The 27,559-nt window shown below is 44.4% G+C and overlaps 1 protein-coding gene across 17 annotated transcripts in view; it reads right to left on the bottom strand.

Annotated features, from left to right (window-relative positions):
• The window catches only part of GRK4 (G protein-coupled receptor kinase 4), a 73,093-nt gene that overhangs the window by 1,204 nt on the left and 44,330 nt on the right, over positions 1-27,559 (bottom strand). For 15 of the 17 annotated variants that reach the window (XM_081303835.1, XM_081303848.1, XM_081303845.1 and 12 more), the window contains 6 exons: positions 16,002-16,039; positions 9,846-9,935; positions 8,648-8,856; positions 3,166-3,303; positions 1,446-1,583; positions 800-937 (listed from right to left, as the gene is read on the bottom strand). In XM_081303835.1, the coding sequence (XP_081159961.1) occupies positions 800-937; positions 1,446-1,583; positions 3,166-3,303; positions 8,648-8,856; positions 9,846-9,935; positions 16,002-16,039 (751 nt within the window). The remainder of the gene's footprint in view (positions 1-799; positions 938-1,445; positions 1,584-3,165; positions 3,304-8,647; positions 8,857-9,845; positions 9,936-16,001; positions 16,040-27,559) is intronic. The other 2 variants (XM_081303846.1, XM_081303847.1) reach the window with 2 other exon arrangements.

The raw sequence follows: 27,559 nt of genomic DNA, 5'->3' as shown, positions 1-27,559 counted from the left end.
CAAGCACAGCATGCAGGAGGTCAGCAGCAGGCCCTGCTCAGGGGGGTTCCACAGGATGCTAGTCTCTGAGCTTAGCTCAAAATGCCTCATCATTGGCAAGGAGCTACTGTGAGAAATGCTGGTAAGCCACTGAGGCTTTTTGAATCAGAACAGTCTCCTCATCAGCAAATATCATTGTGAGGAGTTATTTTGGCCCAACTGTAAGTAATGCCATGTTTTTTAAACTATATGAAATTTCTTTTCTTATTTTTTTGGGGGGAGGGCACTAGGGATTGAACTCAGGGGCACTCAACCACTTAGCCACATCCTCAGCCCTGTTTTGTATTTGGGGCACAGCCTCACTGAGTTGCTTACTGCCTCACTTTTGCTGAGGCTGGCTCTGAAGTTGCAATCCTCCTGCCTCAGCCTCCCAAGCCACTGGGATTACAGGCATGCACCACCGTGCCTGGCAAACTATATGAAATTTCTAATAGAAGACACTGCAAAAAGAAAGTACTGTTTTTACCTTGGTAAACAGTTTCTCTTTTGACACATTATATGTGTATATACCTATACACATATATACACACACTCACATACATATGTACATGTATGTGGGTATTGGGATTGAATCAGGAGTGCTCTGCCACTGCACTCCATCCCCAGTACTTTTTATTTTTTGTCTTGAGATAGAGCCTCACTAATTTGCTGAGGCTGACCTTGAACTTGTGTCTCATTGCCTCAGCCTCCCAATTTGCTAGGATTATAGATATGCATCACTGTGCTCAACGACACATCATATTTCTTTTAAAGTTTTTACCCCTCCACTGAAGACTCTATAGAAGAAATTTCTTTTTCGTCTGAGAGCTGGAGGACATTCCTTTGCTTTCAGATCCAATGACAAACTTCCCTCATTTTCACTTTCGTTGATATCCCTGAAGCATCCAGATTCGATAATCTGCACACACAGAAGAGAGCACAGAGAAGCTGCAGAAACACGTAAGGTCAGGGGTCCCCCAGAGCCATCTGCCCCTACCCGTACCCATGCTTGATGTGGGGCACCTCAGAGCTCCTCAGCCCATTCTGGTTCCCTTTCCCAGACTCCTCTTCCCTGTTTCCTGATCGCTTCTTGGAACAAGTGTTGTGGTCTCTTCTTTTCCTCTCTGAGTGTGCCACCAGAGGAGTTAATACCACGGCTATCAGCACCCTGCTTAGGGAGCAGGACTCCAGGACGGCAGGCAAGCCACTGTGATGGCTGCCTCCTATACACTTCTTTACTGTGACTTACTTCTGGGTAACTGCCAATATGGTCTTGGCTTGTCCATGGTCTAGTCACAGAATTAAATGCCTGGCATAAATTCACCTTCCAAATATGAATAAATGTAAGCATGCGAGCACCCACACCCACACACACTTCTGTCACTATTGGAAGTAGCATAAACCTGCTCTGCTGGAAAGGGTAGTACCTCAGTCTGCCAGGGGATGGAGACACACCCAGTAACAAATTGAGCATAGAAGCTGTCATCTGTGGTGTCCAGGTAGACTCCTTTCACTGCAGAGAACCGTCCAATATCCACGACATCCTTACAATAAATGGCATGAGGCTGTGCCCCAAGAACAGAGAAAGGCATCAGCTCATGAGATGAGTGGAGTAATCCTTAGCTCCCTTAATCACAAAGAATGAAGGCATACAAAACCCATATTTAAATGTCACCAGGCTGGGGTGTACTGGCGCATATCTATAATGGCTCTATAACGTAGCTGTCTCTGTGGTCTTGTTTGCTTAAGGTGAGGACACAGGCAGTCTAGGACTACCCCAGGCCCCTGAACTACATGTTCCCCAACCCTTCTCAGAACTATGGAAATGGTCCCTCCTCAGAGACTGCTGGCAGCCTGCCTTCCCTGTTCCTGACCCTAAGCAGTCCACCTCTCCAGACCAGATGGCCCATCTGAGGCCCTTGTCATGGACTCCTGTCAGATGATGCTGTTCCAAATGTGCTGGTCAGCCTGACCTACTGCTTATCTCTGCAGAGACCTTGCCTGTCTTGTTCTCCCTGTGCCTTAAAACCTATAGCGCTGACTGGCAGGTAGTGGGCATTTGTTAAATATGTCATACGGGAATCAATTCCAAGGAAGCTGTAACATATAATGTGAAGATAAAGACACAAAGCAAGTCCTGAGCAAGTCCTACTACTACTAAAAATATTTTAATCATACACCTATCTCTACTCCACCAACCCTACAACACTTCCTCGTCTTCATGTTTCTAGAGGGTCTGTAGCAGGCTGTTCAGGATAGAGTTGAAGCTGCTTTTGCTCTGAGTTTATTTAATAAAGAATATGGTTACCTACCTGTCTTCCTGTCCTGCCCTAAATGATCTTGCCACCAGACCCCTCCCATGACCTGGCCCTGCCCATTGCCTGCCAAAAGTAACTAACTCCTCCCATGGCCTGGCTTTGCTAAGGCTGTGTATAAAGTCCAGAACCTTGTGGCCAGAAGCTATTTTATCCCTGAAAGTGAGCCATATCAGGTATTTGAACAATTGACCCCACCACTGAATAAAGAGAAGTCTGCTGATCTGAAATCTGCTCCCCGCCTCCGCCATTTGTGCACTCATGTGCTTACTTACACTTATGCTGTGCTGGATTCCCACAGGCCAGTGCCCTGCCCTATGCTAAGCACTTTGGAGACATGATATCATTTGATACCAACAGCATGCCCAAAAGGAGGCACGGTGACAGCTCCAGGGTCCTCAGGGTGGGGCCCGGCTATCATCCCAGGACCTTATGAAAACTGGAGCGGGGACTTGTTCCAGACTGAAGTAACAGGAGGGCACTGCTTGTGAGAAAGTGAGCGTAGGACAAGAGGTAAAACCGACCCAGAGCAGAACAGGGACCTGTGTAACAGGGAGGGCCTGGAAGGGCAGGCCAGGGAGATCTGAGGTGGTGGTGAGGTGTCTGAGGGCAGGGCTTGGCTGCACCAGCAGTGACAGCAGACCCCAGGCCCTGGAGTTAGCGAGTTGCCAGGAAGGTCTATGAGTGGCTGAGGGGGCTGGGAGTGCGTAAGGAGGTTGCAGCAGACATGACCTGCCCCACAGAGCCGAAGCCACACCATGACCGCATCAGATACTGTATCTGTTTGGGATCAGTGTTCTCAGACACCAGCTCCTGAGGGCAGCGTACTTACATCAGGGCAGAAAGGTGGGTCCAACATGTTTGCCTCCAGTCTGCTGAAGCTGATGTTCTTGAACACCGGGTGCTGCTTCACTCCTGCAGCCCCCTCGCCCCTGCAGCCCAGCCGCTCACTTGGATTCTTGGTGAGTAGCTGCACAAGAGGCAAAAATGGGTCAACTTAAGCTCCTAGGATAAAAACAGAAACTCAAGACAGACTCCATAATAACCAAGGAGCCAGGGACAGCAGAAAGCACATATGTGTAAACACAGTCACTTCAACCTCAAAGTAACATTGTCTACCAAACCACATGAATTCTGACCACAGGATGCTTCCCAAAAGGCAAAACTAAAATTTTGCCTTTGAGCTACCAGTAAATGAGGGTTTGGCTACATTAACCCTTAAGTTAAAATATTTATGTCATAGGGGATTTTTTTGAAAGGAAATAAAACAGTTGAGAACTTCAGAAACACCATTTTAATACTAAATTATATTTATAATTAGAAACCACTTTAAATCTATTCATTAAATCAATCAGCTAACTAAGGTTAAGGCAAAAATTCAGCAAACCTGGTTCTAGAAACTGTATATTCTTAAAATTAATAAAAGTGTCTCTTTCAATAATGTATAAATTCATATGTGTTTGCCACTGTCACAAATTCAAATAATCCACAATTACTATCAAATCTAGAAAGGATAGGCTGCTGGAAGTCCCTATAGTCCCAGGTACGTAGAAGGCTGGAGCAGGAGGATGGCTTGAGCCCTGGGCAACACGGCAAGAACCCTGTCTCTTATATTAGAACCAATAAGCAAAGGGCTGAGGTTGTAGCTCAGTAGTACACCACCTGCCTTGCACTGTGAGAACTGGGTTCATTCCTCAGCACCACATAAAAATAAAAATAAAAGGTACTGTGTCCACCTATGACTAAAAATATTAAAAAAGAAAATGAAGAGAAAAAGAAAGAGCCAGACACTGTGGCACATGCCCATAATCCCAGCAACTCAAGAAGCTATGGCAAGAGGATTGCAAGTTTGAGGCCAGCCTCAGCAATTCAGTGAAGCCCTAAGCAGTTCAGTGAGATTCTGCCTCAAAAAATAAAAAGGGCTGAGGATGTGGCTCAGTGAAGTGCCTCTAGGTTCAATTCCCAGTACAAAAAAAAAAAAAAAAAGGAAAGAAAAGATTAGGCCATTCTAGCAACACATTAAAAATCTGGAATGTCGGGCTGGGGATGTGGCTCAAGCGGTAGCGCGCTCGCCTGGCATGCGTGCGGCCCGGGTTCGATCCTCAGCACCACATACCAACAAAGATGTTGTGTCCGCCGAGAACTAAAAAAATAAATATTAAAAATTCTCTCTCCCTCTCTCACTCTCTCCTCTCTCATTCTCTTTTTAAAAAAAAAAAAAAAATCTGGAATGTTAGTACAGCCTAGACCAAGGGTTGGGGAGCTGCAGCCCAGGGCCACATCCCACCAGCTGTTTCTGTGAATTAAGGCTTTACTACCACATGGCCAAGCCATGCTTACTCGGGCGTACAGATGCTGGGCACTGCAGTGGCAACACTGAACCCAATGTGACGGAGACCTGCAGAGCCCGGGGGGCATCTACTTAGGGCCCCACACAAGACTCCAAAAGCTGATGCCCAGCACTCACAGCTCTTCTGAACAGAAATCCAAGTCTCCAGACCCAGCTCATCTGAAAGGCTCCAGCTCCCACCCTAGACCTTCAGTCTCATATTCTTTGTTTCTATCTATTTATTTATATTGATTTTTTTTGAACACACGACAGTGGAATGGATTACAATTCTTATTACCCATATAGAGCACCATTTTTTATATCTTTGTATGTAAAGTATGTTCATGCCAATTCCCGTCTTTATTTTACACATGTACTTTTTTTGCATTACAATTCTTTTTTTTTTTTTAAAGAGAGAGTGGGGGGGGGGAGAGAGAGAGAGAGAGAGAGAGAGAGAGAGAGAGAGAGAGAATTTTTTTTTTTTAATATTTATTTTTTAGTTCTCGGCGGACACAACATCTTTGTATGTGGTGCTGAGGATCGAACCCGGGCCGCACGCATGCCAGGCGAGCGCGCTACCGCTTGAGCCACATCCCCAGCCCTGCATTACAATTCTTATTATGCATATATACCACAATTTTTCATATCTCTGTTTGTATATAAAGTAGGTTGACACCCAAATCGTGTCTTCATACATGTACTTTGGATAATGATGTCCCTCACACTCCACCATCCTTGCTAATCCCCTGCCCTGTCCCTTTCCCTCCCACCCCTCTTCCCTATCTAGAATCTAATCCCCCCAAAAACAAATGCTGAATGTTTTCTCTGATCTAAGGAGGCTGACTCATAATGGGGTGGGGAGGGGGAGCATGGGACGAACAGATGAATTCTAGATATTCTTTGTTTTCCTTCCTCAGACTTGTGTGCCCAGGCCTGTGTCTAGAAAACCACCCTGCAGAGTCGTGAACTCCACAGGCCCCAGCTTCCTCCTGCTCCCCGGCCCACACTGGATCAGTCTCCCCTCCTCTAGCAGGACAGCCTCAAACATCCTCTATTTTTCCTTTACCACAGTTGTGAATTAATCCTTTGGCTAATTGTTTACTGCCAGTCTATGATGCTTCCTGAAGCTGAGACTGTGTGACTCTCTTGCCTACTGCTGTGTCCCCAGTATCTTAGAGCAGGTGCTCAATAAAAATTGCTCAGTGCATTTACTCTTTGCATGCTTTATTAATCTGACACAGACCTGAAAATTAAGTGTAATGCTAAATACAATTCTTACATCTCAGAGATTTTATGACTCCATTATCAAGCCTGCTACTGACACATAACAGTTGAACACCATGGATGGCCTAAATATCTTTGTCCCCTTAAAACTCATATGTTGAAACTTGATCTTCTTTGTGAAGTGTTAACAGGAGGTAATTATATCAATTGTGAATGGGATCAGTGTGTCCTTGTTAGAGAGGTTCCAAGGAGCTTGTCTTCCCCTTCCACCCTGTGAGCAACCAGAACACACCAGCGATGAACCAGAACTTGAGCCCTCATCAGACACCTAACCTGCCTGGCAGCACTTTGATCGTCGACTTCCCGGACTCCAGAATCGTGAGAGTAAGTTTCTGTTATTATACATTACCCACTCTTAGGGATTTTGTCATGGTAGTTCAAGTGTACTAAGACATGGCTGACCAGGCGGCAGAGGGCAGAGGACAAAGCCCGGCACAACTGCTCCTGCTGCCACAGTGTGAGTCACAGAAATAAAACTCTTTTTCAACTGTGAGGCTATTACAGTAACTTGTGATCCATTGTGAGAATTAAACAAGATATTTAAAAATTATAAAAGCTATCTAATGTAAGGTTAGTGTGAACTCCCATCGGGATTACGGTAAAAAGCCAACAGTTGTACCTATTCTCTTTCCTTTCCTGTCATCTCTCTCTTGCACACCAGCGAACACCCTGACCTAACCCTCGCTTGGCTCAGTCCCTCAGCAGATGCACAGGGAACAGTGCCTGCGGGTGGCACCCAGGCCCAGGTAACAGCAAATGGGAAGGCACACAGGGCAAGGCCTCCTTTGCTCTGCACACCTGAGCTGGGCCTGGGCCCAGGTCCTATCCCTGCAGGTGCTTTGCACTCCCTGCTCTCTGCTGGGACTGTGTGACTCTTGTGCAAGTTACTGGTGTTCTCTGAGATGCCTTCGTCCAATCTATTCATTGAAATTTAACTCATTCTTTCTTTTTTTACAACCCAGTACTGGGGATTGAACCCAGAGTGCTCTGCCATTGAGCCACATCCCTAGCCCTTTTTATTTTGAGACAGGATCTCACTAAGTTGCTTACAGCCTCATTAAGTTGCCCAGGATGACTTCTAACTTATGATCCTCCTGCCTCAGCTTCCTGAGTAGATGGGATTACAAGTATGCTCCACAGCACCCAGCTTAAGTTGGGTTTCTTCTCTTGGCAGATAATGAAGGTTAAATGATACTGAACATGTTATGTGCATTATTTCATTTTATCCTCCCAATAATCCTGTAAGGTAGAAGTTCTCCCACCCACATTTTATAGATAGAGACTGGGACTCGGAGAGATGAGCTCATGGCGGAAAGATGGACTCACCACCAAACTCCAGAGCTAGCTATTCACAACACTGCCCCAGGTGTAGATATCACCTTCTTGCCCAGTGCGCCAGCACAGTGGGATTTCATCCCCCAAATCCTTATGCTCTTGTCTCTATCTTTGTTTATGGCACCCACTGCTTTTTCTATCTGTCATTTTGATGGCTTTTAGGCCTACTACTAAACTGTGGGCTCCTTAGGGACAGGCTCTATTTCTAACATTCCTGCAGCTGTCGAGGGTAGAGCAAACCACTCAGTCAATATTTATCAAACTGGCCAGGTGCAGTGGCACACCCCTGTAATCCCAGTGGCTCAGGAGGCTAGGGCAGGAGGATAGCGAGTTCAACGTCAGCCTCAGTAACTTGGTGAGACACTAAGCACCTTAGTGAGACCCTAAGCACCCTGACTTAAAATAAAATATAAAAAAGGGCTGGGGATGTGGCTCAGTGATTAAGTGCTCCCTGGGTTCAATACCTAGTACCAAATATATATATAGCAAACTGAATATAAATAGTAGCTTGATCGGAATGCTGTGACAGGTCGTCACCTCCAAACAGAGTGAGCTGGCTGGGAGAAAAACCAGGCTGATCCCACAGCTCAGTGACAAGCCTGCAGCACCCATAGTTTCATATGTGGAAACACAATGAGAGGAAACCAAAGTAATTATTCTCCAGCCACTACACCTTGCACCCCCTTTTCTCAGTGCTTAGAGTCCACAACCCACCACCAAGCCAGTCCTCTGCACACAGCCCAGCCCCCTTGCCTCTCTCCTGCTCCACCACACTGCAGAGCTGGGCAGCATGACTGCTGTTCTGCCTGAGCCAGTACCATCCACTGGGTGGGGCAGGGACACTGCAAATCCACTGGACCCCTCTGGGGAACCCTCTTCCACTCCCTAGTCCTTCAACTGTCTCCTCTGTCCTTATACCCCCAACACCTACCTTGTTCTACTGATATTGAGGACCTATATACAGAAGCCCCTGCCCACATCTACTCTGCCAGCTTCACTAGGTACAGACTCTGGAGGGGCCCACCCACACTCTCCTCCATCACCTCTTCTCCTCCCCATTGCAAGATCTTGGCTCTGGAGTCTTCCCCTCCCTAGCTGTTTCTTCTCAGGCCATCAGTTTGGAGTTAGCCTAGACCCCTCCCCTCCACATGGGCAAATCCCTAGGCTCTGCCTTCAGGATCCACCCACGATCAGACCACTGCTCACACCTGCTCTGCCACCAGAGTCTAAGCCTCCTCCACAGCCTTCTCCACAGGGTTCTCGTGCTGGGCCAGGGGGGCTGCACAGAGCTGGAGAAAGCCTGCCTACTCCACAAAAACTACCAGAGTGAGTTAGAAGTTTAATTTCCCGGCAGAGCCTGACCCACCATCCTACAAATGGATTTGGTGTCCTCGGAAAACTTGGCGGAGTACTGTTCAGGATCCCTCTTCACTCTTCGGTCAACCTCTTCCCGTTTGACTTTCTCTTTGAATTTTCTGAATGGAGAATGTCCCTGAATCATTTCATATATCAGACAGCCAAGTCCCCACCAATCAGGACTAAATGTGTACTTTTCGTTATTGATAACTTCCGGAGCTAAATAACAATACAGAAAATTCAATTAAATTTTGGTTTAAAATCTATCATTAATTCTAAATAATTATATATTTAATATATAATTCCAACATGGAGGAAACTTAAAAGCATTATAGTAAGTGAAAGAAACTAGACACAAGGGTCAAATAACACATCATTCTGCTTATATGAAACAGATGGAATAGAACAATGCATGGAGACAACCAGAGTGAGCGAGAATTCAGAAAGTAAACTCCTGTGGCCGGGCCCAGGGCTAGAAGGGGAGGGTTAAAGAGTGGCTGTTAATGAGCACAGGTTTCATTTTTAAGGTGATAAAACATGTTTTGAAACTGGTGGTGGCTGCACAACTGTGAATACACTAAAATCCACAAAATCGCATGCTTGGAACTGTTGGGTTCTGTGGTATGTGATGTCTGTACACATGGGATGAGCTCAAGTCGGCAGGAGAACACCATGAGGCCAAGGTGCTTCCTGAGGGGATGCCCTCCATTCAGAGCCACCCATGGGTGTCCCTAGTGCACTGTCACTGTTTGCCAGTGAATGTAAATCCCTTAAGCCAGTAAGGGCAGGAATGGTGACATGGGATCTTCTGCAGGGCTCTTAGTGGCTTGAAGTTCCCTCAGAGGCCACAGGGTTGGGCTGGCTCTGCCCACAGATTCCCTGGAAGAAGCAGATTAAGATGATTTCCCAGGAGGTCTGCAAGGTCCACATGCACAGGGATACTGGCAAAGTGAGGGGACCGACAGCTTTGTCCTGACTTTCCCTCATGCAGTGGTATAACCTCAGGACTCCAGAGACCTCCAAGGCCTCATTCCTTGTCTGTAAAAAGAGGGGTATAGTCGAGGGGCCTCCTCAGTAGTTCAACAACCTGAAACCATCTACCGTGTCAGGAGGAGCACCAGGCCCCTTGTGTGGCAACTGCTCTGTTCAGAGGCATTCTGGCATCTAGAGGGAAAGGCCAAAGACCACTGAGGTGGTCTTTTACATACCCATGTAGCCAACAGTTCCAACTCTTCCTCGAACCATCTCCCCTTCTGGGATCTGCAAGGCTAAACCAAGATCTGAAATCCGGATGTGTCCTGTGTGTGTTCAAACACGATAGACAGATCATAGGGAGAAGCAATGCCATTTTTTTTTAAAAATATTTTTTTAGTTGTAGATGGACACAATACCTTTATTTTATTTTTTTTTAATTTTTATGTGGTGCCAGGGATTGAATCCAGGGCCTCACACATGCTAGACAAGTGCTCCACTACTGAACTACAACCCTGCCCCAACACCTTTTTTTTTAATATATTTATTTTTTAGTTGTAGGTGGACATAATATCTTTATTTTATTTTTATGTGGTGCCGAGGTTTGAACCCAGTGCCTCACGTGTGCTAGGCGAGCACTCTACCACTGAGCCACAACCCCAGCCCCCCAACACCATTTTAGTAATAGAAACAATTGGAGAAAAAAATTGTCTTAAAAGCCATGGATGAAAAAACTAGCACCTCAAACTCTGAAATCTTTAAATATAAAATTACATTTAACTGCTGGAGTTGTGGCTCAATGTTAGAGAGCTTGCTGGCACATGTGAGGTCCTGGGTCCAATTCTCAGCACCACAAATAAATAAATAAAATAAAGGTCTATTGACAACTAAAAAAAATTAAAATAAAAAAAAAATTTTAAAAATTACATTTAACCTTTTCACATTTAATAAAATTCTACACAGTGCATTCAGTTTCACTAACAACTAGAAATTAGATTTATGTTTGGGAAGTTCTTTAATCATAGACAATCACCACATAAGATTTAAACACTATATTATTATACCTGTTATAACTTACCAGGTATACATATGAATGAATATACAATGACTATTTTTTTTTAAATGTTTTTTTTTTTTTTTTTTAAAGAGAGAGTGAGAGAGGAGAGAGAGGGGAGAGAGAGAGAATTTTCAATATTTATTTCTTAGTTCTCGGCGGACACAACATCTTTGTTGGTATGTGGTGCTGAGGATCGAACCCGGGCCGCACGCATGCGAGGCGAGCGCGCTACCACTTGAGCCACATCCCCAGCCCTATACAATGACTATTAGATCAACTATAAAACAGCAAATACTTTCTGTCAGAGTACCAGACCAGGAGGCTTATCACGGACAACTATATATGAATGATATGGAGGTTTTTTCCTAGAGAACAAATGTAATAGAGTCAGGGAAATAACAATCTCAATTAGGGCACTTCATTCAAAGAGCCATACAATGTGTGAATGCCCGGGCATAGGGGGTAAACATTTATTGAATTCCCATAAAAATAACACATTGTGGGAAATATTCTTATAAGGACACCTGTAATTGGAAGTGGGCCCAACCTAACTGCCTCATTTTATTGACTGTGGTGCTGGAGATGGAGCCCAGGGCCTGGCAAGTGCTTTCCCACTGAGATACTTCTCAGCCCCTGATGAGCTCATCCTACTTTGGTTACCTCTGTAAAGGTCCCGTCTCTAAACACAGTCACATTCTGCACTCCTGGAGGTTGGGACTTTATGGAAGTTGTGAGAATCAAAATGGAGTCACTGTGTCAAATTCTGACACAGAGAGTTGGAGGTAAGGAAGCCACAAAGGGAGGTTCTCACACGATTTGCCTGGTAACAGGAACTATCACAAGAAAATTTTTCTGAACCATGGCTTGCTCTGTGAGTCACACAAGGGCACAAATGTCCCTGGGATCTTGCTTGGGGCAGGCTGGCACTAATGCTGACCACACTGGGAGAGCCCCCCAGATGACAGGAGTCATACCTTGAAGGCACTGGTGAGCCAAGGTGGTAGTGTGGTCTGGATGTACTTGGCCTCCAGAGCGAGACTACAGAGGTGAGTTGCATGTGGTGGCAGTTCCTACACACACTGTACAAAGCAGGAGCACGACTTCACTGAGACTCTGCAGCCTGCAGCTGCAACCTACCCAGACTAGCAGCAGTGAGAGGTTGGAAACTCAGATGAGGCCTAGAGCTACTGCTGGGAAAGAGCCAGCAGAACAGATTCTGGAGTTCAAGTGGCACTTCAGAAGCAGAACTGATCCCCTCCCTTATACATGAGGTGAATGCAGCAATCTTTGCACAGGATGGCAGCATGCCCAAGGTGAATTTATGTCAGTAACGAAAGCTGGTTCAAGATTTAGAAATTAACTACAATAATAAGAAAAAAATCATGATCATCTTGACAGAAAGGGCACTGACAACATTTAACTACCATTCATTATTTGTTTCCACTCGTTATTTTTAAAAAGGAAACTTCTTAAATCTTATAAAGTATTTCTACAAAAATACTCCAACAAATTCATTGTTAAGGGTGACATGTTGAAATGCTGCCCCAGGGGCTACTTCTATTCAACATAGTACTGACAGTCCTACCCTGTTTCACAGGGCAAGAAAAAGAAAAAGAAGGCATAAGAATTGGAAAGGCAAACATAAACCCCTCTGTAGATGTCGTGATGTGTATGTAGGAGGACCCAAAAGAAGCTGTAACCCAGTGGTAAAGCATGTGCTGGTTAGCAGGCACAAGGTCCTGGGTTCAATCCTTGGCATAAATATATACTCACATATATACTTAACTTCTCTGTGAAAGATACTAGTGAGAAAATGAAAGATAAATCAGAGACTAGGAGAAAATCTTTCTAAAACATATATCTGATAAAGGATGGTTTCAAAATATGCAAAAAGCATTCTTAAACTCAGCAACAAGAAAACAAAAATCCAATTAAAAGATGGGCAAAACATCGGAATAGACACCACAGATATACAGATGGCAAATAAACATGAAGAGATGCTTAACATCATGTCATCAGAGAATAGCAAATTTAAATAGTAATACTCCACTATACACTGCTAGAATGACAAAAACCCAGAACACTGAAGCACCAATTGCTGGTAAGGATATAAAGCAACAGGGACTCTATCACTGCTGGCAGGAACGAGAAGGTGCTGATACTTTGGGGGATAGGCTGGCAGTTTTTTGTTTGTTTGTTTGTTTTTTAACAAAACTAAGCAGCTCAATGCCAGCTCTAAGCTAGCATTTAAAGCATTCTCTAAGCTTATACATCCAGCAATCAGGCCCTTTAGTGTTTATTCAATGAACTGAAAACTTAAGCCCCACAAAAACCTGCACATGTGTATTTATAGCAGCTTCATTTATAATTGCCAAAATGTGGAAACAAGCAGAATGTCCTTCAGTAGGAGAATGGATGAACAAATGGTGGTGTTCAGACAGTGAAATATTATTCAGCACTAAGGAAGCGGTCAAGTCACCAAAGGATGTGGAGGAACTTACATATTACTAAGCAAGAGAAAGCAGGTGAAAAGCTCCATACTGTATGTGTCCAACTCTGACCTTCTGGAAAAGGCTAACTTTGGAGGGGGTAAGAAGATGAGTGCTTGCCAAAGGTTGGGGGAAGAGAACGAGGAAAGGATGGGTGAAACACAAGATTCTAGGGCAATGAACAACTCAGTTTGATATAGACACATGTCATATACATCTGTCAAAGCCCATAGGACGTACAACACAGAGAATGAGTCCTAATGTAAACAACATACTTCAGTATAAACTATAATGTACCAATATTAGTTCATCGTTTAACAAATGCACCACACAATAGGAAATATAAATCACGGGGGAAGCAGTGTTTCTAACTATTAGCAACAGGCAAGTAAAAAATGAAACTTTAAAAACAATACCATTAAAAACTGTCAAATAACAAAATATATAAGCCCTTTAAGTGAAAACTATAAAGCAATATTGAGAAAAATTAAAGGAGACCCGACCCCAATACACAGATCTATATACAACATTGATAAATTGATTCAATATTGTTAAGAGATCAATTCTGTGGAGATGATTCTACAGATTCAAAACAACCCTAATCAAATTCTTAGCACAATATGGCTTTAATTACCAAATTAGTTATCAAAATTTATATGAAAATGAGAAAGTCCAAGACTAGCGAAGGCAATCTTTTTTTTTTTAAATTTAAATGTTATAGTTGGACACAATACCTTTATATTATTTATTAATTTTATGTGGTGCTAAGGATTGAACCCGGGGCCTTGCCCATGCTAGGGGAGCGCTCTACCGCTGAGCCACAATCTCAGCTCCCCTGCCCCAAAGGCAATCTTGAAGGCCTATAACACTGGAAGACTTGACAGAATCCAAATGCAGACTTGCTACAGCTTCAATGGCTCAGAACTGTGGGAAGAAATGAGGGGCTGTGACTCAGAGACTAGGGAGTACAGCCAGATAAACAAAAAGATCAAGCAAGGGAACAGACTCCAGATCTACAGTAAGAGCCACCCATACAAAGACATGTGCTTTTTGACAAAGTAGATCCCACAGCTGCCGAGAGAACAGATGACCTTTTCAATGAACGGTGCTGGGCCAACTGATCACGTATATATATAAAGGGCTGTAAGTGCTACTCCACATCAGACACAAAACCAATTCCAGATGAAGTAAATGGGAAAGATAAGACAATACTGTTCTTAGAAGAAAATGCAGAAAACTTTATGGTGTAGGAATAGACAAAGATTTCATCAAAACACAAAAATCATTAAACTTAATGGAAAAATAATTAACAAAGCAGAATACACTAACATTAAGAATGTCAAAACTTCTGCTTCTGGCCAAGAATGAACAATTGATTAAAAATCTGCCTTTCAGGGCTGGGGCTGTAGCTTAGTGGTAGTGCTTGCCTAGCACTTGTGAGGCACTGGGTTTGATTCTCAGCACCACATATAAATAAATAAAATAAATTCCATTGATGACTAAAAAAATATTTTTAAAAATTTGCCTTTCAATAAGGTAACAATTAAAATCTGGTCAGATAGCAGAAGTCTATGATTCCCAAGAGAAAAAAAACAGCTGGCTGACCCCAGGAGGTCGTGGCCAGGAAGGGCAGACCTAAGCTCAGCAGAAGGACTTGTGAAGTTAAGGAGGCAGAGATCAGATTTGGGAAAGATAGGTCAGCTCAAGTCTGTGGAGTGGAATTCTGGAGAGGAGGGGGCTACACAAGAAAATCTCCTATTTACATAGAAGACTCAGCATAGGCCTGAGTCTGCTCCCGCCTGGACTGCACTCACCTCCCCGCCCCGCGCCACCCTTCCTTGGTATCTCCTCCTTTTCATACAAAGGCCGCCCATTTCACAGCTCGGCATCTTGCTCCTTCCCCAACAGCCAGCACAACTTGGACAGCATCCTATCTCACACCAACGTGTCCTCCCTCCCTCCTCACAGCCACTTCATTGTCACCTTGAGTAAGCAGTGTGGCACAAGTGTCAAGACCTAGAAGCTGTGGACACAACTGTGGGCGAGTTACTTCAAGTCTTGGCATGGCCTGTGGGGCGAAATTCCTGGTACCCTCCTTTTTCACCGGATGGGTGTTCCATGCATAAATTAGACAACAAGCAGAAAGCACTGTACACAGGGTCCCATGTTTGTCTTTGGAACCCTCTGCCTGAGACACCGGTTTTCTCCTCCACAGTGGCCACCCCAGCCTTGTCTATGTCCTCTACTAGATTCTAAGCCTCTTCAGAGCCAAGAAAAGTCATTGGACAAAAGTTCCATCCAGCGATGCAATATGGAGTGCTGAGTGAGTACCACTGGCCATCCAGTGGTAGGGACCATTCTTGGTTCTAGGTGCACTCGTCACTCAGGGAACCAGAGTCTGAGTGGTACCCAGGATGCTAATAAGGGACAGTTCCAAAGGGCCACTCCCCATCCACTTGCACAGGGCCCCCACACAGCTACCATGCCCCATGTGCTATGTGACAAGAGGACAGCACCAAGGGCAGCAGCCTAAGGTACAGGGGGCATGAGAACAGGCATCTGGAAAATGCAGCAAGATGTGGACCCACAGCAGAAACAGAAGGCCAATGTTCTTCTCTCAGGACTCTCACATGCTTCCCAAACTCGGCAGCAAATGAAAACCTGACCGTCTCCACTTGTACACATACAGGGAAGGACAAGTCTCCACACTGCATTAGTTTTAAGGCTGCCTGCCAGGAGCTGCTTCCCGCTGCCGTTTCCACAGTGGTTTAGCTGCTAAGTCCACGCTCACCTTCTGTTTTGAGTTCCTATAACAAACTTATGCAGGAGCCAGGACGCTCACTTACCATGGTCATCCAGGAGGATGTTCTCTGGCTTCAGGTCTCTACAAGGGAGAAAAAGAACAAAGAACCGTTATTTATTTACTTATTTTAGTACCAGGAATTGAACTCTGGGGTGCTTAACCTCTAAGCTACATTCCCCCATCCCTTTTACATTTTATTTTGAGACATGGTCTCAGTAAGTTGCTTAGGGCCTCACTAAGTTGCTGAAGCTGGCTTTGAACGCATGATCCTCCTGCCTCAGCCTCCCAAGCTGCTGGGATTACAGGCTTGGGCCACCGCACAGACAAAAGGCTCAATTATTTACAAGTCCACACTGATTCCTGCGTGCTGATCAGAAATAACCACAGATTCCAAGGCAATTGAAATTGCAAGATTGCAAGAGCAGACCAGCACCAAGTAAAACCACCCTTGTACAGGTTTTAATGACAACTACAGGTAACCATACTACAAAATTCATCTCAGCAAACAACTTACACATGACGATAGTGTCAATGAACTGCTTTGCAGATCATGCAGATTTGAAGACTTTTGGTGATTAAATACACAGTCCAGTAAAGCAATCAGTCCTTAATAAATCTGACACAATTTATTTTTTGGGCTGGGGCTGTGGCTCAGTGGTAGAGCACTTACCTAGCATGTGTGAGGCACTGGGTTCAATCCTAAGCACCACATATAAATAAATGAATAAAATAAAGGTCCATCAACATCTAAATAAATATTTTTAAATAAATAAATTACTAGTGTATTTTTATTAGTAGTATATTTTGAAGTTTCAACTGTTGAAAACGTCCCACACTAGAAGACTCTGGTTTAGGACTCAGACCTCAGCTCTGCTACCTCTCAGCTTTATGGCCATCCACTCTCTGAGCTTTAGCCTCCGCACCTGTAAGACGCAGGGGTCACTATGTGCCTTGCCTGACGGGGCTCCCGTAGGGTTTGGAGGAGATGGGAGTTTCCCAGGAGGAAGACATCATCAACAGCAGCTGCTGTTATTCACAAGGTAGAGGGATGCCACAACTTATAAATCATAGGAAAACTAAAATCTCTCTTTTTTTCCCCAGTGCTAGGGATTAAACACAGGGCTTTGTGTATTCTAAACAAATGTTCTACCACTGAGCTACACTCCCAGCCCAAAGACTAAAACATCTTAAGTGCAATATCTCAAACTACTTGTTTATTTTACTTTCAAGAGAAAAAATTATTTTAAAGCATTTATGTTCAACTCTGACTTCACATTTGACTCTGTCTCAACAATTCAGCTTCTCTGAGCATTGCTATCAATCTGTGGGCTTCTCCAGAGGAGGTCTGAAGCCAGCAGAGTGGGGCAGTGAGCCTAGGAACAAGGCCACAGTGCAAGGGACGTGGATGGAGGAGAAGTGGAGGAAAATCTCTCAAATTAAGAGTAAGTGCCTGTCAGCATCGTGGCCACTATGTAGGTGCATGCTCTGCCCACGAGAAGGGTGGCGGCACAGGAGCTAGCCAGTATCAGTGTCCTGCTGAGAGCCCCAAACATCTTCTAGGAGGACACCCAGGACAGAGGGGCAGGAGTGGGAGGCTCCTGCCCACGCGGCTGGTTGCTTTTCTAGTTGGGTGCACACACTCTTTTATTATCTGGGTGGGGAGGTGATTAAGACTTTTGTTTTATTATTATTTTCTGTATTTGAGAAAATCCTGCTAAATGTTGCTAAACGCTAAGCAAGACTTGATGCAAAACTTCCAGAGCTTCCTTATTTTCCAGGTTTTACACTCAATATTGTGTGTGTGTGTGTGTGTGTGAGAGAGAGAGAGAGAGAGAGACAGACAGACAGACAGACAGACAGGTGGGTGTCAAAATAATAATGTTCAGGTTGAGCATCCCTAAAAAAAATAAAAATCTGAAATCTGAAATCCTCCAGACTCTGAAATGCAACTGGTCCCACACTTCAGTTAAGAGACCCTCAACCTGTAGTAATAACACCAGCCAACTTTTACAGCATGCTCACTATGTGCCAAGACTTGTCTATTTTATATGCACTGCCTCTAGCAATCCTTACCAAAGTTTGGCAGAGCAGCTACAGACAAGGTGCCATTCTAGGGGTATCCCCAAGTTCAGTAGGTCTCCCAAATGCTAAATGAAAAGGCAGGATAGGCCCCAAAGCCACCCTGCTTCCTACTTGCCGCTCCACACCCCATACACGAGATGTGTGCTAGTAAATAAGTGCCACACCTTTGGCCTGCAAACCACTGCTTCTTTTTTTTTTTTTTTTTTTTTAAAGAGAGAGTGAGAGAGGGAGAGAGAGAGAATTTTAATATTTATTTTTCAGTTATCGGTGGACACAACATCTTTGTTGGTATGTGGTGCTGAGGCTCGAACCCGGGCTGCACGCACGCCAGGCGAGCGCGCTACCGCTTGAGCCACATCCCCAGCCCAAACCACTGCTTCTTAAACCTTCTCTCAAAATTTCATTTCTCCAGGCTTTTAATGTACTCAATCTATCTCCAAGTTTGAACACAGGGTATGGTAGTGTAGAGAACCTCATCACATGAGGTCAGGTATAGGATCTCCCATTTGTAGACTCCTGTCAGTGCTCAAAGCATTTTGGATTTTGGAGCATTTCTAATTTCTGATTTTCAGATTAGAGATGTACAGTCTTCATATATTTACGGAACTAGAGAGTAAGAAGAAGAAATTTTCATTTTGGAAGAATGTGGGTAGTATACCAACTAACAGTTCTTATAAATATTGAAATCTGCCATTCTTTCTTTAAATTAGTTTGCAAAGTTTCAGAAAAGATAGAAAAGCAAAAGAGCCTACCCTTCATGAATGTTTTGATGGCCCTTCACCACCACTAGATTATGAGCCTCCTGAGGGCAAGGAGAGTGCATCCTAGCAGACAGCTTAGGACCTGGTAGACATGTGAGACTTGTCTACTTCTTGAATTAATGAATAACCCTTTCAGCTACAGATAAACCTATGTGACACACCCATCCGTACACCCGATGACCTGCATGATCAACTCACTACTGAAAAACTGATAGGTCCAAATGGGCCCTGCCTGCCCTTACTCTCCTGCTCACCAAACTCCTGCCCTCTTGCCTGGGAAAGAGGTCATCTGCTTGTCAATCCATAATTCAATTACAAGGAAAAGAAATCCAATGCACAGCTAACCATCTATTTCCTCAGTGGAATTTCTAATAACATTTTCTCCTAATTATTTTCAATGATAGGGGCTAGGCCGGGACTGTGGCTCAGTGGTACAGCACTCGCCTAGCATGCGTGAGGCACTGGGTTCGACCCTCAACACCACATGATAAAACTAAAAATAATAAAAAAATTATTTTCAATGAAAGCATTCCAAATGGACAAAAATCTCATGAACTTTATTTAACAAGAGTCAAATTTCCAAACAAAACAAAACAAAACAAAAACTAAAAAACAAAAACAAAAAAAAACTACCTCAAACCATTCTGATGAAACTGCCAGCAAAGAGTTCAGATTTTTCTTCTTACAGAGAAAGACAGAACACTCAACCCTGGGGTGCCTCTCTTCTCCGTGAAAGGATGTGACCCTTCCCTTCACAAGATTACTGGGAAGATGAGAGCACAGAAGTGCTCTGAGATGTTAGTCTTCTGCAAATCAAAGTAACTCGTAGACATTTTGACCATTTGTGGGAGACCAACCTTGCACGTGACTGAGTCACACTCCCCAGCTGGGTGCTGAGGCGCTCAGTCACAGAAACGTGGCAGAGCTTCCCCACCCTTATTGGGTGCAAGGCCGGTGCCTAGGTGTGTCTTCCTACAGCCCCATGGGTGAAGCTAGGCTCACCTGTTCCTTTGTAATGTAACTCCTTACGAGCCAGCATTTGTCGCTTTTGACCCAGTGGCTTAAAGACTCAGACCCTCGGCCCCCATGTTGGATGCCAATTGCCGGGTTTCTGTTCTCGAGACTAAAAGGCTCAGGGGTTGAACTGGGCTAACTGGGCTGCACATGAAATAACCACACAAGAGACACAAATACCTTTTTCTTTGGGGTCGCTGTTACAGCTCCTCTGACCTTAAGGGTCTGCAGGAAGAGAGAGCAAGAGCACGACTGACGCCTTTTATTGAGGAGAAGCTATTCAAATGAGACAAAGGATCAGGTTTCAGAGGGCTGAGTATCTTCATGATGTCCACTGTCAGCAGACTGACTGACACCTGGGTAGGCCACACCCAAGGGCACAGTAGGAGAAGGGGACACTCACAAGGCACTTCCAAGGAAGATTCTATCCTGAACAGGGCAAGGGGTTATATTACAAAGGAACAGGTGAGTTTAGCATCACCCAGGGGCTGTATGTAGCAAGACACACCCTCACACCTAAGAAGGGTGGGGAAAGCTCTGCCACATTTCTGTGGCTGAGAGCCTCAGCACCCAGCAGGGGAGTGTGACTCAGTCACGTGCAAGGTTGGTCTCTCACAACCATCTCCAGTAGTTATCACTCCAGGGTGGATGGATTCCTCGAGTATTGTGATACAGAGAAACACACTAAAGGCCATTTACTAGAGAAGTTTAAAAGCTTCATCTCTGCTTCGGTTATCAGCATCAACAAATGCTGTCAGCCTCTGTGCACCAGCCAGCTCCACCACACAGGAGAAGCTGATGGCAGGTGCGTTCAGGTCCCAGGGAGTCCATGACCTCAACAGCTTGCAGGAACAAGCTGGAGACATGCAGAAACTGGGACCACAAGACACAAAGAGCCACCACTACTCCTGAGGCCATAGACTGAGTCTTGCCTCCCCAGAGGGTGAAAGGTGGGAAGCTTAGGTTTTACATAATGCTGTGTCTTAAAAACTCCAAAATCCTTCCCGAAAGTCAAATTATTTTGTATCACAAATATTGGTCTCACTGCATGTTACTCTCTCAGAACAAGTTGTTTTTTGAGTCTTCAAAACTGCCTGTCAGCCACGCTCCTATAATTCCAGCAACTCTTGAGGCTAAATTAAGAGGATCACAAGTTTGCAGCCAGCCTAGGCAACTTAGCAAGAAACTGTCTGAAAATAAAAATTAAAAAGGGCTGGGGGACATGGAGCTGGGGATATGGCTAAGTCCATAGAGTGCTTGCCTTGCATACATAAGGCCCTGGTTTCTAATCCCCAGCACTACAAAAAAGGGGCGGGATATAACTCAGTGGTACAGCACCCATGGGTTCAACCTCTAGTACTGTTATTAAAAAAAAAAAGTAGTTGTCAACCATTTTTCACTTTTGTGAGTAGTATAAAGGGTTAAGGGTCTGTATCACTTAGAATTAATGAAAGATGCTTTGAGTTTTAAGTTTAGTGTCAAAAATTTTCCTGGTCTGAATATTAAAAGATCATTAAAAGATACCTTTAGAGCCAGGGGCGGTGGTGCACTCCTGTAATCCCAGCAGCTTGGAGGCTGAGGCAGGAGGATCATGAGTTCAAAGCCAGGCTCAGCAAAAAGCGAGGCACTATGCAACTCAGCGAGACCCTGTCTCTAAATAAAATACAAAAAAGGGCTGGGGATGTGGCTCAGTGGTTGAGTGCCCCCGAGTTCAATCCCTAGTACCAAAAAAAAGATACCTTTAGAACAAATGAAATATATTTCAGCATTTAATAAATCCACTATCTGTATTACACAATCATTTAAGTTCATGGATTCATTTGCAAAAGAGAACTTCAATAAAGTTGACACTACAGAGATACATCTTAATATAAGTCTTGGTTTAGAACTTCTTTTTTCCATAAAGATAAAGGAAATAACTGACTTAATGATTAAAATAACTACCTAAGAAAAAAGAGGCCTAGAGAGAATAACTAACTAACTGTTGGTCCAAGATTTTAATTTCTATGTACATTCTTAGCGTTCCCTAGCCTACATATTAAACCAGCTAGGATTTAAGATTTTTTAGAGCTGGGTGCGGTGACACATGCCTGTAATCCTGGAAACTCAGGAGGCTGAGGCAGCAGGATTGTGCATTCAAAGCCATCCTCAGCAACTTAGCAAGGCACTTAGCAACTCAGAAAGACCATGGCTCTAAATAAAATATAAAAAAGGGCTTTGGATGTGGCTCAGGGGTTAAGTGCCCCTGGGTTCAATCCCTAGTACTGTTATTCCCGAAAGTCAGTCAAATTATTTTGTATCACATATATTGGTCTCACTGCATGTTTTTTTTTTTTTTTAAAGAAATTTCATGGCATATCCTTCTTCTAAAACCTATGATGTCATTCTGTAAAGCTTAAATTCCCACCTGAGGCAGTATGTCGTCCATACTCTAAAAGCCTAGGTTGGGACCTACCCTGACATTCACTGACAGGTGGACTTGCCTCTGAGCCTCATCTTCCTTATCTATAATATGGGGATGCTGGTGCTGGTGTTGGGGCTCAGTGGTAGAGCACTTGCTTAGCATGTGTGAGGCACTGGGTTCGATTCTCAGCACCACATATAAAGTCCACTGACAACTAAGAAAATATTTTTAAAACATGGGGATGCTAAGCAACATCTCCTCCTGAGAATGGCAGGGAAGGCTAATGAGAACACCTAGAGCCATGGTTCACGCCCAGCATTCCACACAGCATGGGACAGGGCACAAACACAAAAGATGTTCCTTATTATTACAAGGGGCCTCGTTCCTCTCTTGCTCTTTTGAGATGGGTCCATACTATGCTGCCCAGCCTGGCCTCAAACTCCCCAGATCAAGTGATCCATTTGTCTCAGCTTCCCAAGTACTGTGCTTCACGCATACACCACCACACCTGGTGACACCGGCTTTACTCTTCAGAAGCAGTAAGGTGTAGAAAAACGACTATCTAGCTTTTAGAGTTGGGGAAACCTCTATCCCAATCCAACAACTCTTCCTACCTGGAACATCCTAAGCAAGTGCCCTGACCTCTTAGACATATCCTGCTTATGCCTATTGGGCAAAAGAGATGCTAAGGGATAACAAGATTGTGTGACATCCACCTTTTTTTTTTTTTTGCATTAGGGATTGAACCCAGGGGCACTTAACCACCGAGCCATGTTACCGGACTTTAAAAATTGTTCATTTATTGATTGATTCATTTTAATGTGGTGCCAAGGATCAAACCTAGTGCCTTACCCAACCTAGGCAAGCACTTTACCACTGAGCCACAATCCCAGCCCCATTTCCATCCCTTATTATGTTTTATTTTGAGACAGGGTCTCACTAAGTTGCTTAGAGCCTTGCTAAGCTGCTGAGGCTGGCTTTGAACTTGTGATTCTCCTGCCTCAGTCAGAGTTGCTGGGGTTACAGGTGTGCACCACTGCAACTGGCTACATCCCACTTCTTGAAGGGTAAGGTATGACTGAGGACAACATGCAGTTACTGGACTAGGGTGGAGGTGAAGCTCTGGATGCCACAGACACAGGCCCTGGAAACCAACACAGACTTCTCAGGGCCTTCACCCACATATCACCTTCTTTGGGTTTTCCTTGTTTCTGTAATTGCTAGAACACACAAGGAAGTTGAAAACATTTCAAAAAGTCAACTCTTGGCTAGGGATGTGGCTCAGCGATAGAGCACTCACCTAGACATGCAAGGCGCTGGGTTCAATCCTCAGCACCACATAAAAATAAATAAATAAAATAAAGGTATTGTGTCCAACTACAACTAAAAAAAAAATAATGAAAAAGGTCGACTTTTAAAATTTTCCATCTTTTACCATATCCACACGCATTCATATTGTGCACAGTCATAAAATAATTCTTACAACTTTTAAAAGACACTACACTATTAAAACTCACCCTCCCGGAAAGGCGCGCGCACACACACACACACACATTTGCTTTGTAACTGAGTATTCGTTGTAAATGAAAGGTTGACTTTTAAATTGAGAGCTGGTTGGTACTGAAAAGTACGTCACAGGTCTTCCCTTAGAACTCTTCACTTTATTTCATTTGCTTTTTTCTTTCCTCATCAAATACTTTAGTCCAAGGACAGGACACAAACCACACCAGCCTGAGAAGTGTGCAACCTATGCACTGACACTGCAGGCCTGTCAGGTGGGAGCCCACTCTTCCCTTTGTCCCCGCTTGTCCCAGGCAAGTGTCCCAGCAGCCTCCAGCCAGTGTTCCTGGGCCATGCTGAGCCCTGCAACCTTCGGGTACTCGCTGTTTCAGTCTTCTATCTAACAAATACACGAGGACTGTGGAGAGCAGAGGAAGCACCCAGGATGATGATATTTGCAGTAAAAGGCCCTGTGACATCATGGCTTTTACTCACTTCCTAACACTCTCTCCAAACAAACAACAGACACAAAAACGGCACAGCCTAGGGCAGAGCCAGCCAAAGCGGTGCTTGGGTGCTTGCTTCTTCCTCGTGACCTCTTCTAAACAGCTGGATGGCTGGGCTGCTCCACCTGCTGTTTCCAGGACACTCACAAGAGTACCCTCTCTTGGAAGGGCAACCCTTCTGCTGCTGGGCCTCATTTAAAGCAGGACTTCTTGGGAGACTCTCAGGAGCCTATTCCATGTAATTGTCCCCAAAGAGAGGGGCTCCCCTGGCAGACTCTTTTTTTTTTTTTTTTTTAAAGAGAGAGTGAGAGAGGAGAGAGAGAGAGAAAGAGAATTTTTAATATTTATTTTTTTTTAGTTCTCGGCGGACACAACATCTTTGTTGGTATGTGGTGCTGAGGATCGAACCCGGGCCGCACGCATGCCAGGCGAGCGCACTACCGCTTGAGCCACATCCCCAGCCCATCCCTGGCAGACTCTTGAAGTGTGCTGCGACCCCATCCCTGAGGTTCCTTTAGGGACTGCACTTTAAGATACCTCCCTGGGAACCCCCCGAGCCCAGGCAGTCTCCCCCACTCCAGGAATGGGGAGCGTGAGGCAGGCTCCAGGTTCCTGATTCTGACTGCAAGGACTATTCAAAGTCCTACCATATGGTATCTCTTCAGAAGTTCCTCCTTTTTTCTGACCTCAGACTGCTGAAAAATTAGACCTAAAATCACACAAAAAGGAAGTTCATCTCTGTTACCTGGTTTGATTTAAAAAAATGGTTAGGTGGCAATGTCTGAAAACAGGAAAAGATGACAAAAAACCTCTCCCTCGAGGCATGTAGGTGGAGCTAAGAGTCTCTCAACAAAAAGGAGGGCACCAGTAGGAGCTGACAGCCACTGGTCAATCAGTCGCCAAACAATGGACAGCACTCAATGCAGGCCAGTTCTGTGAAAGGAAGGCAATAGGTCCAGCCCCCATGGAGTGCCACGAACCACACCTCCAGCTGTTCAGCCAGAGGTTAGAGGATGAAGAGAATGAACATCTTCTAGTCGATCTGAATTCATTTTAAGACTGCAGGAAAGTTCAGGAGTCCTAACTGTAGGCACCTCCATGAGTAATGCAGGAACCAAATGTCCTCTGGGCTACCCCTGCATTGATGCCAACAGACTCTGTTTCTTGTGTAGGTTTTTCACAGAGAGGAGATAGAACCCAGGGCCTCATAAATGGCGAGTAAGCAATCTATCACTAAGCTACAACCTGGTCCCTTTTATTTTTATTTTGAGACAGGATTTTACTAAGTTTCCTAGGCTCAAACTTGCAATCCTCCTACCTCAGCCTTCTGGGCCACTGGGATTACAGGTGTGTGCCCCATCCAGAGAGCAGACTCTACTTCTAAGTAACGGCAACAAGGCAACCTCAATTTAGACACTACCACCTCTGTCTCAAGAGGAATCATGGCCAGGGCAGCAATAACCCAAGATGAGGTTGCATCAGCTCCATTGCCACACTGGTGTCTCACACCTGGAAAATATTTAACTTGGCTACAGGAGTTAGAGGGTAAAGAAGAAGAGCCAAAGCGCCATCGGAATAGGGTGAACAAGATCAGGGTTCTAAGAAGCACATGGGCTGGTCTGACCAGCTGTAGAGTGGACACTGTCCAGACTACTATGGAGTGGTGGGCACGTGTGCAGCCAGGAAGGAGTGAAGTCATTAGGCTAACTTGGGAAGAGCAAGCAGGGCTCCTACAGTGAAGAAGGCGTTCCTAGAGGGACAGCACTGCCAGAGCAAGGAGACGTAAGGAAACCCAAAAGTTCTGGGAACTACTAACGTGCTCACAATGACAGGCTGGAGGGGACCCATGGGGCAGCAGGACTTGGGGCTGACAAAGTATGTGGGAAACCTCTTCATAAAGGGTCATGAAAGCCTGGCTTACCAGGTGACAAGGGAGATGCTCAAGGTCCCACACCAGAGGACAATGCAACAGGACCAGGTTGCATTCAGAAAGGCCTTATCAGGGTCTCTTGAGCAGGTACTAGAATAAGAGTGGCATCAGGGACACCAGTTCAACTCTCAGCTAGCCACTTGACCTAAAGAAGACATCAACCGAGCCAGGCACCCTACAAGATAGAATGTGTGAGGTATTCACGAGTGAGCTGGTGACCAACTAGTAGGGAGAATGAGGGCAAGTGATACACCCCCAAACCCTCTGGGATTTAGGAAAAAGGGCAAGGTTAGAAATTCTTATTAGGGAATGATTTCCAAGTACTGGGTAGATAAACCCACAGAGAAATGAAGGAACTCATGAAGAGTGACCAAATGGGGACTCAAAGTTTAGGTACCCAGCTTTTCAGGGAGAGATGGAGGTGTTTTCCTAATACTAAACATATTGATGACACTAAAATAATTCGAACTGAAATAATGTCCATTAAAAGGAATCCAAGTTATCCTTAAGAGGGGAATTTTGTGACCCTTTTCAGAAATCAGATCCCAGAATTCTAGGAGATAAGAATTCCTCCTGGGCTGGGGTTGTGGCTCAGTGATAGAGCGCTTGCCTAGCATATGTAAGACACTAGGTTTGATTCTTAGCACCACATAAAAATAAATAAATAAAATAAAGGTGTTGTGTCCATCTACAACTAAAATTAAAAATAATTTTAAAAAGAGTAAAGAAGAAATTAAAAAAATAATTCATTCTAACCATAAAATCTCTAACAACGTATGGTTAAGAATCCAATTAGACAGCTGGGGTATGGCTCAGTGGTAGAGTGCTCACCTGGCACATGTGAGGCACTGGGTTCGATCCTCAGTACCACATAAAAATAAATAAAATAGACCCAGAATATCCAAAGCAATCCTTAGCAAGAAGAGTGAAGCACTTGGCATCACTATAACCAGACCTTAAACTATACTACAGAGCAATATTAACAAAACCAGCATAGTATTGGGAAACAAAATAGACTTTAGACCAATGGTACAGAGGAGAGGACACAGAGACAAACCCACATAAATACAGTTATCTCATACTAGACAAAGGCACCAAAACCATATACTGAAGAAAAGATAGGTTCTTCAATAAATGGTGCTTGGAAAACTGGAAATCCATATGCAACAAAATAAAATCAAGCCCCTATCTCTCACCATGCACAAAATGCAACTCAAAGTGGATCAAGGACCTAGGAATTAGACCAGAGAACCTGTACCTAATAGAAGAAAAAATAGGTCCAAATCTTTTTTTTTTTTTAAATTTTATTTATTTATTTTTTAATTGATTATTTAAAGCATTACATAGTTCATGATATATCATCTTTCATACATTTGACTCAAATTGTGTTTTGAACTCCCATTT

Source organism: Spermophilus citellus (genome assembly GCF_964194105.1).
Source record: "Spermophilus citellus genome assembly, chromosome: 8".
Taxonomy (NCBI): domain Eukaryota; kingdom Metazoa; phylum Chordata; class Mammalia; order Rodentia; family Sciuridae; genus Spermophilus; species Spermophilus citellus.
Note: the sequence above shows the minus strand (reverse complement) of the source record. Positions and strands in the feature narration are given on the sequence as shown.